The sequence below is a fragment of the Mirounga angustirostris genome, unplaced genomic scaffold (assembly GCF_029215605.1).
Source record: "Mirounga angustirostris isolate CCGP_5_RB_7025 unplaced genomic scaffold, mMirAng1.0.hap1 SCAF_15, whole genome shotgun sequence".
Taxonomy (NCBI): domain Eukaryota; kingdom Metazoa; phylum Chordata; class Mammalia; order Carnivora; family Phocidae; genus Mirounga; species Mirounga angustirostris.
In genome coordinates, this window is record NW_026991723.1 from 80,456,132 (window position 1) to 80,469,641 (window position 13,510).

Below are 13,510 nucleotides of genomic sequence, written 5' to 3' on the forward strand. Positions count from 1 at the left end.
TTTTTAGACTATAAATTCTAAACTGTAAATGCATGGGCTGTATCTTATCTATTGTTGGAAATCCAGTACCTGCCTAATGTCTGGCACATCGATTTCAAGACACACCTTTTGAATGTGTTAGGGGGAAAAACTTGGAAGGCTATATATATACCAAATTGTCACAGTTGGATATCTTTGGGTGTGGGAGTTATCGGTGATTTTAATTTTCTTCTCTGTGGTTTTTCATTATTCCATATACAATATACATATACAATAAGCAAGTACCATTGTTTTATTTAAATTTTTAAAACATAATGTCAGACTTAAAGAAAAGTTATAAGAATAGTACAAAAATAAATCTGAGATAACCTCTACCCAGTTTCCTTCAAATGTTAGCATTTTGTTACATTTACATTTATATTATTTTTCTCTGTGTTCTTTTTCTGATCTACTTAATGATAAGCTGCTGACAACTTGTTTTTCAGGATGAAAAAAGTGTTTGTTATTGTTCTTTCTCTTTCTTTCCTTTTTTAAATTTTAATTCCATTATAATCAATACACAGTGTTATGTTAGTTTCAGGTGTACAACATAGTGACTTGACACTTCCATACACTACTTACCATGCTAAGTATACTCTTCACCTTCACCTATGAGAAAGGTGTTTTTAAAAAGAATCAGAAAAAAAGCGTATCTTTCTTACCACCACTCGTAATGTTTTTACTAAGATTTCTTTTCCAACTGAAGTCTCCAGTGAAAAGTTGATGTTGTGGAGGCCAATTTCCAGGGGAAGCACAGTGAAGGTCACCAGATGACTGGAGGAACCTTCTACTCTCTGGGACAGACATTTGGAGGGATTGCTGCCCTGGTGGTCAATGGCTGGGCTTCCTGATGTACAGACTGCTTCCACAGCAGACATTTTAACACAGAACTGAAATATTACCAGTGAACAGTTATATTAAAACACTTTATGGTAAGGAAAGTATGCCCTGACCTTCTTCGTCTGGATACAAACTCTCCCTGAGATTTTTACAGTGATAAAGAATTCCTTAGATTATAAGGCAGAGGATAAAGCTCATTTTAGATTTTCAAACATACACAAGTTGCTGTAGAGTTTAGCAACATGAAGGGATGTCTGGCAAGTTCAGCCCCGGCTCTGAAATGTCTTACCTTCCTTAGATTATAACCTTCTAAATCAGGTGTGAAGCTACTCAGGTTCTTTGTTCACGTCATGATACCATTTGTTGCATGGTCTCTTTACATGCTTGTACCTTAGGCAGTGGAAACCCCAGGCTGAGGCACTTTATGTGTCTTACTCCCCTTTGTATCTTTTAGCTCAGCCTTTGGTACTCAACACATGATGATTTTAGGAAAGACTGAGAACGCCATCTCTTGGCATTCAAGGCCCTGCCCAATATGTCCCCACCCTATTTTTCTAATCTTGTCGCTTATTAATTCCCCACTTGGACCCATTTTACAACCAAACATGGGCTCCAGAAAGATCTAGGTTCTAATCTTGGCTGTGCCCCCTACGTAGGACAATATCAGGTCACATGACCTCTTTAACTGTTCATTTCGTCATCTTTGTAATGGGGATAATAATAATAGTACCTACCTACTTCTGGTTGAAACAGTGAATATTTTTCATCTTCACTTCAAAATCTAGTGAACTGATAGAATTAAGAACTATATCCCAAAGCATAAAATTGTAAGATACAGAATAAATCAAACAGGTAAACAAGAAAGAATGCCAATATTCAACAACTAATCTGAAGAATTTCTCAAAAATGGAATGTTCTTTTTCGCTCTTAATTATCTTTCTGGGAAACACAACAACCTGCATGGGTGGGACAGGAGTTAAAGAAGCCTACTGGGTTGCCCAAGGCCAATGATTCATTCCCCCAGGATAGCAGGGGTAGGATGGGGAAGGAGAAGAGTGGTTTGACAGAATTCCACATAAATTCATTATAAAAATTCTTAGTAAGTTGGGAATAGAAAAGAATGTTTAGAACTGAGTATCTTCAGTTTTCAGACATAGAATATCAATTTAAAAAGCCTACAGCAGGAGTTCTGCTTTTAGTGATGGCCAAGTAGATCCTGTTGGACAACCATTCTGCAAACACAACTATAAACTCTCGACTACACACACACACACACACACACACAACCTAAAGGCACTAGAGAGTGGAAAGGAAGGCAGCAGCTGGAAGGAAAGAATGATACTGGGTGAGATTCCTATTGATTACACCTTTCACCTGAGGGAAGGCCCCAGTAGTGCCTTGATGAGTGCTAAACCCCTGGTAGAACCTGTCATCTTATTGGCTTGAAGAACCAGGGGACAGAATACGAAACAGCCACCAGAGCTGAAATGTAAAGGTGTTCCAAGTTCAGCATATAAACTTTGCTTAAACCTGGCCAACCCTTGAACAACACACAGCACAGATTCCACGCATCCAGACCAAGGCTAATAGAACAGAACTGAGATTTCAGAGTTTTGGGATTGAACTCAGCCAACTGCCTGCTAAAACACACAAACCAAAATGGAAGATCTTCAGAGGAACTTGATCGACCCCAGAGTCACTGTAACATTTCATTAATAAGGTCCAAGGTCCAATCCAAAATTACTAGATAAGAAGAAATAAGAAAATGTGACCTATACTTGAGGAAAGAATTAATAGGGACTAACCCTGAGATACCACAGATGTTCTTGTTTCTTATTTTGATACAATGAAAATGCACTGATAATTTAAAAATTAAACAAAATGTGGCAGTGCAGTGAGACGCATGTCACTTAAAAGCCTGTTGAGTTACAACTGTGTTATTGCAACCGTCAGCACTCTGAGCAATGAAAGTGTCACTTTAGTGGTTTGTGTAACAACTCCTCAACTTTGCCATGGATGATACCTACACAGGTAAGTGTGGCAGTACACTTTATTTGTGGACACTGAAATTTGAATTTCATATAATTTTCATGCACCATGAAAATTTCTTCTTTCCTTCAATCTTTAAAAAAAAATGTAAAAACCATTCTTAGAGTACAGGCCACAAGATGCAGCAAGTCAGTTTGGGCCCATGGGCAATAGCTGGCCACTGACCTAATGAATAAAGCAAAAGGACAAAGAGATGTAAAAGATTCAGCATTGTAGGCAGGTCGGTTTCCCTTACATTAATTTACAACTTGAGGACAATATGTATCAAAATGCTTACATAATTTTAACTAAATCCACAAGCAATTACTTGACACTGAGAGTCTTAGAGAATTCAAAAACATTTCAATTTCAATATATCTACATATTTTTGTTGAATCAAAGTATGAGGTGTTCAGTAGAAAACATTCAAGCATAAAATATATAACATTAAGAGAGCGAAATGGGAATATGTGTTCACAGAGAAAAAGGAATTGATATCTAATCTGTTGTTAATAACAGTTTATTTGGGCATTTTTAAATGGAATGTTATGGTGTTTAGATTCTGCTGTATACATTTAAAGTTTGTTATAACCATCTCATTGAAAAAACATTAATATTTAAATATTCCCAAAATTATAGTTATGATGAAAAATTCTAGATGCTAATTAAAAATGTGCCAATGGGGTACATAGTTTCCCCCTCAAAATTTAGAGAGTATGTAAGCAAAATTTTTGGAAACCACTGAAATACTCATCTCTAAGAATGAAATTAGAGCTTTTCAAAAAATATAGTTAGATTTTTGGACCACGTTGAGTTCCCATATAAAGTTTTGTGACTATTATTTTCAAGTGAAATCCGTCACCCTATTGTATAATTCTCTTTAGTCATGTGCTGACAAAAAGAAGGCAAGTTGTCGAGCCATGGTTGGAGTTTTGATGCTTAACTAACTGAGCCACCCAGGTGCCCCTCGTATTCTTCTTTAAATTGGAGTTATAAGAAAATTTGTTCGTAAGTCTTCCTCCTTTCTTCATCCCTTCATTGAGTTGAATTTTTGTTTTTTGTGTATGTGATAATTCCATTAATAGAATTCTTATAAAATCAGAGAATTCTTCCTTTTTTCCATTTATTTGAACATATAATAAATACCTACTTACCCGTATATCAAACGTCCTATAGTTGTAAACAGTTCCTTTCAATTGGATCTGTTCCCCTCGTACAACAGAATATGGTATATTCATTTCCAGGAAGACATCTTTGAACACCTGTGCCTTGAGAGTATCAGCAACACATATACCTTCAGTCCAAAGTGAAAGCAAAGTAGAGGCATATTAGGGAATTCCACAATGCCTTATTAGTACTACTGTGTCTCAGATTTGCTTTGCTTCAGGGAAAAAGGAATATTATAACATGTTCTTCTCTGCACTGTCATGTCCTTGAATTTTCTACTCATTGATCTGTATTTCCATAATAATTGGTATTAATAGAAAGCTTCATTTGTCTAACAGAGATTTAATTCTACCCAAGGCATGAGAATGTTTATCACCTTAAGTACCAAATCCCTTTTTAGATATTCATTATTGACTCTATTTAATGGGTATAAAATTTTTATTGTGGAAACCAAGATTTTAAATAAAAATTAGAAAACAAACAAAACCAACTCTGATGTTATTAATAAAGTATCTGTACTAAATCGCCACAAAAGGGCATTCGCCCAGGAGAGAAGTCATACATTTGTTTCTAACTCTACTCAAGCTCCCAGTCACTGAGAAAAATAAAGGAAAATGGGGACTTGACATCAGCATTGATAAAATGATGGCTAATAGAAGAGCAGAAGAACAAATTAATATGGTCAAAGATATGGGCATATCCAAGTCTTTTTGTAATACATTAAGAAGGATATTTAACAAATGACACCACTTAAGTCCTGGGTGAACTATATAGATTATGACAAAAAAACTACATTTTGCTAATCAAATCACTCCTGAAATGAGTATATAACTTAAGTTCGCTTACCACTATCTGAAATGCCAACACCTTGAATTTCCCAGGTAGTTAGAGAATCAGGTAGCACAAATTGCAATTGGCTTCTGAAAGTTAAAATGTTAATATTCAAATACAGTGATTAGCCCAACTTGCCAGCATTCACTAACAGAATTTTTGCTTCATACTACTTTAGAAGAAAGAAAAAAATCACAACAAAGCAAAAATACATCAGGTATTAAGGAAAAATCAAGCAAGAAAAATATATTCATTAACTCTCCTACATGTTGCATGTTTTTAAATATTTCACTTGTATGAAGAGAATTCAAATTCAGAAAGATGCCTTAGAAACACCACAAATTCAAAACATACAAAATGATATTTATTGTGCGGTATGTTCTAAAATAGGGCAGCAAAGTCATGCATCTTAACATGGCTCATAACAAAGTCAACATAACTAAAAATTTCTGATTAAGATTAAGCTTATCTATCTATTTATTTCATTCAACAAACAGCTATTGTCCACCACCTTTGTGTCAGGCACAGCACTGAGTACACAGCACTTACAAGATATAGTGCTGTTCTCAAGTAGTTTATAGTCTAGTAGAAGCAGTTAAAGAAATAAATTGCAATTCGCTATAATAGCTGTACCAATAAAGCATTTAAAAAAGTTCAGAGGCAGTGTGCATTGATTCAACACATTTATTTGAGTGCCTCTACAAGCTGGACTCTATGCCAGGTCCTGAATATAAAGCAGTAATCTGAATTTAGTCTTTGTCCTGGAAGTATCATTTGAATGTGGAAGACAGGCAGGTAAACAGGCCATTATAAAGGTGTATGTTACATGCAACAGGGCTAGTTGGGAGGGCTAATTAATCCAGTCACTGGTAGGGTTGAGGAGAGCGGTGGGAAGGCTAACCAGAGGAAGTGCTAGCCAAGGGGCAATGCCAGCTGAAATGGACAACACTGTGGAGGAAGGACTAGAGAGGACAAGAGTAGAGATGAGAAGACCCATTTTAAGACTGATGGTGGGCTTGGGCCTCAGGGCTTACACTGCGCCTCGAAGTCAATGTTTTGAGTCCCCAGGGAAGGGTGATGCTCAGGGACTCAGCACTGTTCATCACTGTTTTCAGTGCCTGGGACAGAGTAGGCATTCCATAAAAATGTGGTGAATAACAAGAAAAGAACCTTTCTTCTTATTAATCAATATTTATTTTACAGTATAGCTATTTCAGGATGAAAATGGCTGCTTACTATAGCATATAGCACACATTTGTGTTCAGTATAGACTTACTGAGGTAGAATGAAATTAAATGCAATAGCACCCTTCCTCACCAAGAGTTAGTTAATCTTGCCCTAGAACTAGTTACTAGAGCAAGCACACATTAAAAAAAAAAGTGAAGCAAATAAAACAAAATTTGATCAAATGGTAATACTGTCTTAACTCTTAAATAAACTATTGGGAACTGGGTAGTTTCCAGATTTTTGGCTATAATATTTGCATTTTCCCACATTTTTCAGAGGAATGTTGAGGAAGTATAATACCTTCTGGAGACATGATGAACTTCCCATAACCAGCTTTCTGGAAAATAGCTCCTTATTTCTGGCTTGGTTACTGGTAACAGGGTCTTTATATCTGCGGGTGGGGGGCGGGGGAGTATGTGTGATTATGAAAAAACAACACAAATTTTACTTAGAGCCAAATTTTAAAACATGGACATTAATCTATAACTTGAGTAGTTTCTAAAAGGTCAATGAAACATTTTGTTTAGTGATTTCAAAATAGAACTTTCAAGGCCTTGGTACTGACAAAGCAAATAAAGCATAAAAATAACTTCAATGACTTGTTTCTTAAATTGCTAAATGCTTAGTGTTCCTGAGATGATAAAAGATTCTGATCAATCTATAAAGTTATTTGCATTCTTATGATTACAGTAATTGCATTTATGTTATAAAATAAGGGAGGTTTACGTAAAGGAAATTTATTTATAATTCCCTTAATAAAAATGGACAGAATTTCTGCTTCTGTCCAAGAGGCACTGATAGGGGTTACTCTTCTGTCTTAAACACACACACACACACACTAAAAACAAACAAAAATTAAAAAAAAACAAATTTAAAAAACAGTTGCATTATATAAAACAACAGTTTTCAGACATTACAGCATAAGTGATCCAGGGCTATGATTCCTGAGAGAACGGAGACAGGTTAGGTGAACCCTGGAATTGTCCAGGTTTACTGTCTGGAGGCAGTTTGCAGGCTGCAGAGCAGGGAGAGAAACCCATGCAGACCCCTGCAGAGTTGCAACACCTATGGGAGTTTTGGGAGGCCAGGCTTTCTAGAACGAGGGGCAGAGCAGAATACCAGAGAGGAGGGAGGGAGTAGCAGAGACTCAGTTCCATGCAGCGGAAGCCAAATCAGATGAAAAATAGGACAGTGAAAAATATATGTACTAGAATGTTTGTGAAAGTGCTTCTTGTAATAAGCAAAAAACTGAAAACAACCTAAATATATATAATAACACAGTTTGGATAAATGGCCACAAAAATTTATGTTTACAGAAATATATCCACTTAGATGGACGATATTTAAAGACATGCTGTTAAGACAAATGATCAGATTCTGAAACAGGAGCCGTCATTCTGCTTTTGTTCATTTTGTTTTGACTGTACATAAATGAATGAAAGTCCTAAAAATTTTGAAAACCTATTAATGAGAGGTCTATAAATTCTGAAAACATATTTTATGGTTGCAACGGAAATAAGATTTCATCTTCTATGTAAGTACACTTAACCTTGTGCTAAGTTTAGAAATCTTTGGCTATATTTGATCAGTATAGGCATAAACAAAATTTTTAATGATTGTAATATCACAGAACCATAGAATTCTAGAACTCAAAAGCATACTGGAGATCATGTAGCCCAAGCTTCTTGCTTGAAAAATGAGACTAAGGCTCAGAGAGGATATACAGTTATTCAAGTTTATAGAATGAGCTGGCTTTAAATTTGCCCTGGGGTCTTGACTACGGGCTCCTGTGCTCTGCTCTATACTATATGTACCTCTTTTGATTGCCAAAAATGATAACTGATTTCCTTCTGATGGGCATTTACAAGTCATCTTTTCTAATTTCAACTGTAAATAAAGCATGAAAACTGCCCTTTCTTAGCAGCGCAGAATTACCCAAGATTCCCCAAACGGGGCAGAATTCTGATAGAAAATGTCAAACTTACGCAGCCTTCCCAACTGGATGTTTTTATGATGCTCTTTAGAACGGAGCTGGCTGGCGATGTTACAACAGTCCTTGAAAATCTTGACGCATCTGGGTCCTACCTTAATCCGGGCAGCGCGCTTCTCACAGGTCTCATCGTAGTTACGAAAGGCTCCATCATAGCAACATTTCTTCAATATGGCATGTTTGTATTTAGCCACTGAAATGGTAATGATGCAAGTGTCCCTGATTATGCAGAGTCATGACACCTCTGCCTCAGGAGGGACCTCGAGGGGTACCTGGTTTCTACTGCCCCACAACAGCCACTGCTAGGTGAATGACCAGCCGCTCTAGGCATGGGGAGAATGTGGCCTCACCAGGTAGATCATTCTCATTCACACTAAATGGTTAAAGAGCTTCTTGTGACTAAGCTAAATACTAACTTCTGAAACGGGCACCTGGGGTTCAGCACCCTTTGAGTAAAATAAGTTAACTGAGAAGCCTTCAAATATTTGAAGATAGGTATCACCACTATACAAGTGTTTCCTTCTTGAAGCTACAGATCCTGTTTTTAAAAACTTTTCTTATGTGACATGGTTTGTAGACCATCACTAGTGGCATCATCCTTCACGAGAAGTGCTCAAATTACTCAGCGTCTTCCTTTTTCATTTCATTAGAACTTAGAACAAAGGTTAACATTAAAATAACTCATATATGGATGGGGGAAGGAATTATTATTACTTGAAGTGTGATTATTAGTTGAACTCAGGTGACTGACTTCCAATTACCTAAATCTCTAGGAAGTCGGTTCTTCCTATTTTAACATTGTCAATGATCATATTTCTATTTAAATAATTGTTTAAAAATAATTTCTATTAGATTGATTTCCTAAAGAATAATCCAAAATACTATTCGCTGTTAAATATATAAAATAGAAGAAATAGGTTTCCAGGTACATTTCAAAGTTAATCAAATCACAGATTTTGTAAGAATAAAATGGAAGAATATAATTTTAGTTGCCAAATGAAGTCTGTAGAGAGGAAGTATTTGTAACAAATAAAAGTTAATCTTTTAGATTTTAGAGATAGAAATAATACTTATTTTCTTCAGATTGAAGTTATAGCAAATGAAGTATTGGATTTATTTGGATTAATCTTTGTGAAAGAGGTGAGCTGGACATCTGTACATATCTTTCTTTTCATCCATTCTATTTGGATTAGGGGAAATTAGACAATGATTAGTTCTCTCCAGCTTTTGAATAATAGGATCATAACCTTTTCACAACCACATGAAATTTTAGAGTACCTTCCTCTGCTATTTTCTTTTGCAGCATTCGTTTTGGCCTGAGAATTTCTTTACAAGGCTTATCTGTTAAAAAAACAAAACAAAGAAGGGAAAAAGGAGATAAAATATCAAGAAGGAAAATTCCATGAAATTATTCAAGTATTTAAAACATTTACAAGTCATTCATTTTATTCAACAAATCCTGAGATCCTGTTTTCGATTAGGCATGGTGCACCACACATCTTAATATGACTTGTTTTAGCTTAGAGGAGCTCACGATCTAGTGTCATCTAACCACTTTGGCTTGTTTGATTTGAGTTTGGTTCTAAATCCTACAATGCTTTTGATCCACTGATTAGAGAGAAATATATAAGCATTTAAAGTAAGCAAAATTTGGGGGAGGAGCAAGATGGCGGAGGAGTAGACCTAAATTTCGTCTGGTCCCAGGAATTCAGCTAGATAGGGATCAAACCATTCTGAACACCTACAAACTCAACAGGAGATTGAAGAAAAGAATAGCAACAACTCTCTGAACAGAAAAGCGACCACTTTCTGGAAGGTAGGACGTGTGAAGAAGTGAATCTGAGGGGATATTTGGGAAGATAGATGGCGGGGGGAGGGAGCCTCTGTCAGCCACTACTGGCAAGTGATAGAGCAGCAGAGCACAAAATCGGAACTTTTAGAAGTCGGCTCTGCTGAGGGACATCACTCCAGTGGCTAAGTGGGGGGTGGAACCCTCCCTGGGACAGTGTGGTCTCAGGACCCTCGGGGTCACAGAAAGACTGGGGGTGCCTGAGTGTGGCAGAGCTCCCAGGTATCGGAGCGGGTAGCCAGCTGAAAAGACAGAGCCAAGGAGTAGGCTCTCAGCTCGGGGTTGCCATAAACCATGATCCACAGCAGTCAGGCCACTGCTCTTCCAGCAGGGACCCAACAAGTGGCAGATCCGGGGAGACTCCCCTTCCTCCACCAGGAGGAGCAGCACAGGAGTGCACCGCAGGGATCTGCTGGGTTTGGAGACTCCACACCGAGTCAGGTGCCAGAGATGGAAATGCTCGGTCACAGGCTGGGTGAGCACGGAGTGCAGCCGGAGACTGGGGAGACAGGAGTGATTGACTGCTTTTCTCTGGGGGAGTACTGAGGAGTGGGGCGCCAAGTTCTCAGCTCCTTCAGGGCGGAGATTGGGAGGCCGCCATTTTCACTCTCGTCCTCCAAAGCTGTACAAAAGCTTGCAGGAAACAAAAGCTCCCAGACCAAACCCAAGCAGATTACTTAGCCTGGCCCCTGGAAGGACAGGGCAATTCTGCCTTAGGCAAAGACATTTGAGACCCATGGCAATAGGCCCCTCCCCCAGAAGATCAGCAAGAACAGCCCACCAAGACCAAGTTTACCAATCAATGAGAATGGCAGAACTCCAGTGCTAGGGGCATACAGCACATAGAATCCATGGCTTTTTTAGCATGATTCTTTAGTCTTTCAAAGTTAATTTTTTAAATTTTCTTTGTTTTCTTTTTCTTTTTTGAATTGTACTTTTTCCCTTTTTCAACCAACATCTTATCAATCCCTTTTTTAAAAATCTTTTTTATTTTTCATTTTTAGAGTCATATTCTATTCCTTCATAGTAGTTAACCTTATTTTTGGTATATATATATAAGTTGTTCTCTCTTTAAAATTTTGGGATACAGTTTCTTCTAATGGACCAAAATGTGCCCTAAATCTCTAGTGTATGGCTTTTCTAGTCTCCTGCCTGATCACATTCTCTATACCCCCCTTTTTAATTCCTCTTCTTTCTTTTTTCAACCAACTTCTTTTCTTATTAATACCTTTTTTAAATTCTTTTATAATTTTCATCTTTATAGTCATATTCCATCCCTTCATCATATTTACCCTTTTTCATTAAAACTTTGGGAGGCACTTTCTTCTAACAGACCAAAACCCGCCCAAAATCTAGTGTGTGGCACTGATCTATGCACCAGCCTGATCATATTTAATCATATTCTTTTTTTTTTATCTTTTATCTTTTTCTTTTTTCTTTCTTTCCCTTTCTTTTCGCCCGGTTTCAGGTCTCTTCCGATTTGTTTAGTGTATATTTTTCTGGGGTCGTTGTTACCCTGTTAGCATTTTGTCTCATTCATCTATTGTCCTCTAGACAAAATGACAAGATGGAAAAAAATCACCTCAAAAAAAAGAACAAGAGGCAGTACTGACTGCCAGGGACCTAATCAATACAGACATTAGTAAGATGTCGGAACTGGAGTTCAGAATGACAATTTTAAAGATACTAGCTGGGCTTGAAAAAAGCATGGAAGATATTAGAGAAATCATTTCTGGAGAAATAAAAGAACTAAAATCTAACCAAGTCAAAATCAAAAAGGCTATTAATGAGGTGCAATAAAAAATGGAGGCTCTCATTTGCAACGACGTGGATGGAACTGGAGGGTATTATGTTGAGTGAAATAAGTCAAACAGAGAAAGATATGTATCATATGATCTTACTGATATGAGGAATTCTTAATTGCAGGAAACAAACTGAGTGTTGTTGGAGTGGGGGGTGGGGTGGGAGGGATGGGGTGACTGGGTGATAAACTGGGGAGGGTATGTGCTCTGGTAAGCGCTGTGAATTGTGCAAGACTGTTGAATCTCAGATCTGTACCTCTGAAACAAATAATGCAATATATGTTAAGAAAAAAAAAAAGAAGAAGAAGGTAGCGGGAGGGGAAGAATGAAGCGGGGGAAATCGGAGGGGTAGACGAACCATGAGAGACGATGGACTCTGAAAAACAAACTGGGTTCTAGAGGGGAGGGGGGTAGGAGGATGGGTTAGCCTGGTGGTGGGTATTGAGGAGGGCACATTCTGCATGGAGCACTGGGTGTTATGCACAAACAATGAATCATGGAACACTTCATCTAAAACTAATGATGTAATGTATGGGGATTAACATAAGAATAAATAAATAAATAAATATTTAAAAATTAAAAAAAAATGGAGGCTCTAACTGCTAGGATAAATGAGCCAGAAGAGATAATCAGTGATATAGAAGACCAAATGATGGAAAATAAAGAAGCTGAGAAAAAGAGAGATAAACAACTACTGGATCATGAGGGCAGAATTCGAGAGATAAGTGATACCATAAGATGAAACAATATTAGAATAATTGGGATCACAGGAGAAGAAGAAAGAGAGAGAGGGGCAGAAGGTATATTGGAGCAAATTATAGCAGAGAACTTCCCTAATTTGGGGAAGGAAACAGGCATCAAAATCCAGGAGGCAGGGGCGCCTGGGTGGCTCAGTCGTTAAGCGTCTGCTTTCGGCTCAGGTCAGGATCCCAGGGTCCTGGGATGGAGCCCCGCATCGAGCTCCCTGCTCCACGGGAAGCCCGCTTCTCCCTCTCCCACTCCCCCTGCTTGTGTTCCCTCTCTCGCTGTGTCTCTCTCTGTCAAATAAATAAATAAAATCTTAAAAAAAAAAAATCCAGGAGGCACAGAGAACCCCCCTCAAAATCAATAAAAATAGGTCACACCCCGACATCTAATAGTAAAACTTACAAGTCTCAGAGACAAAGAGAAAATCCTGAAAGCAGCTCAGGACAAGAGATCTGTAACCTACAATGGTAGAAACATTAGACTGGCAACAGACCTATCCACAGAGACCTGGCAGGCCAGAAAGGACTGGCAGGATATATTCAGAGCACTAAATGAGAAAAATATGCAGCCAAGAATACCATATCCAGCTAGGCTGTCATTGAAAATAGAAGGAGAGATTAAAAGCTTCCAGGACAAACAAAAACTAAAGGAATTTGCAAACACAAAACCAGCCCTACAAGAAAGATTGAAAGGGGTCCTCTAAGCAAAGAGAGAGCCTAAAAGTAACATAGACCAGAAAGGAACACAGACAATATACAGTAACAGTCACCTTACAGGCAATACAACGGCACTAAATTCATATCTTTCAATAGTTACCCTGAATGTAAATGGGCTAAATGCCCCAATCAAAAGACACAGGGTATGAGATTGGATAAAAAAAACAAGACCCATCAATACGCTGTCTGCAAGTGACTTATTTTAGACCCAAAGACACCTCCAGATTGAACATGAGGGGGTGGAAAACGATTTACCATGCTAATGGACACCAAAAGAAAGCTGGGGTGGCAATCC

General features: G+C 37.8%; 1 protein-coding gene across 1 annotated transcript in view; it reads right to left on the bottom strand.

The window, feature by feature from the left end:
- C5 (complement C5) overlaps positions 1-13,510 on the bottom strand; it is a 115,843-nt gene that overhangs the window by 65,104 nt on the left and 37,229 nt on the right. The window contains exons 16-21 of the mRNA XM_064579704.1: positions 9,380-9,442; positions 8,097-8,294; positions 6,412-6,502; positions 4,900-4,973; positions 4,041-4,180; positions 681-908 (exon numbers count right to left, since the gene is read on the bottom strand). Coding sequence (XP_064435774.1) covers positions 681-908; positions 4,041-4,180; positions 4,900-4,973; positions 6,412-6,502; positions 8,097-8,294; positions 9,380-9,442 — 794 coding nt within the window. The remainder of the gene's footprint in view (positions 1-680; positions 909-4,040; positions 4,181-4,899; positions 4,974-6,411; positions 6,503-8,096; positions 8,295-9,379; positions 9,443-13,510) is intronic.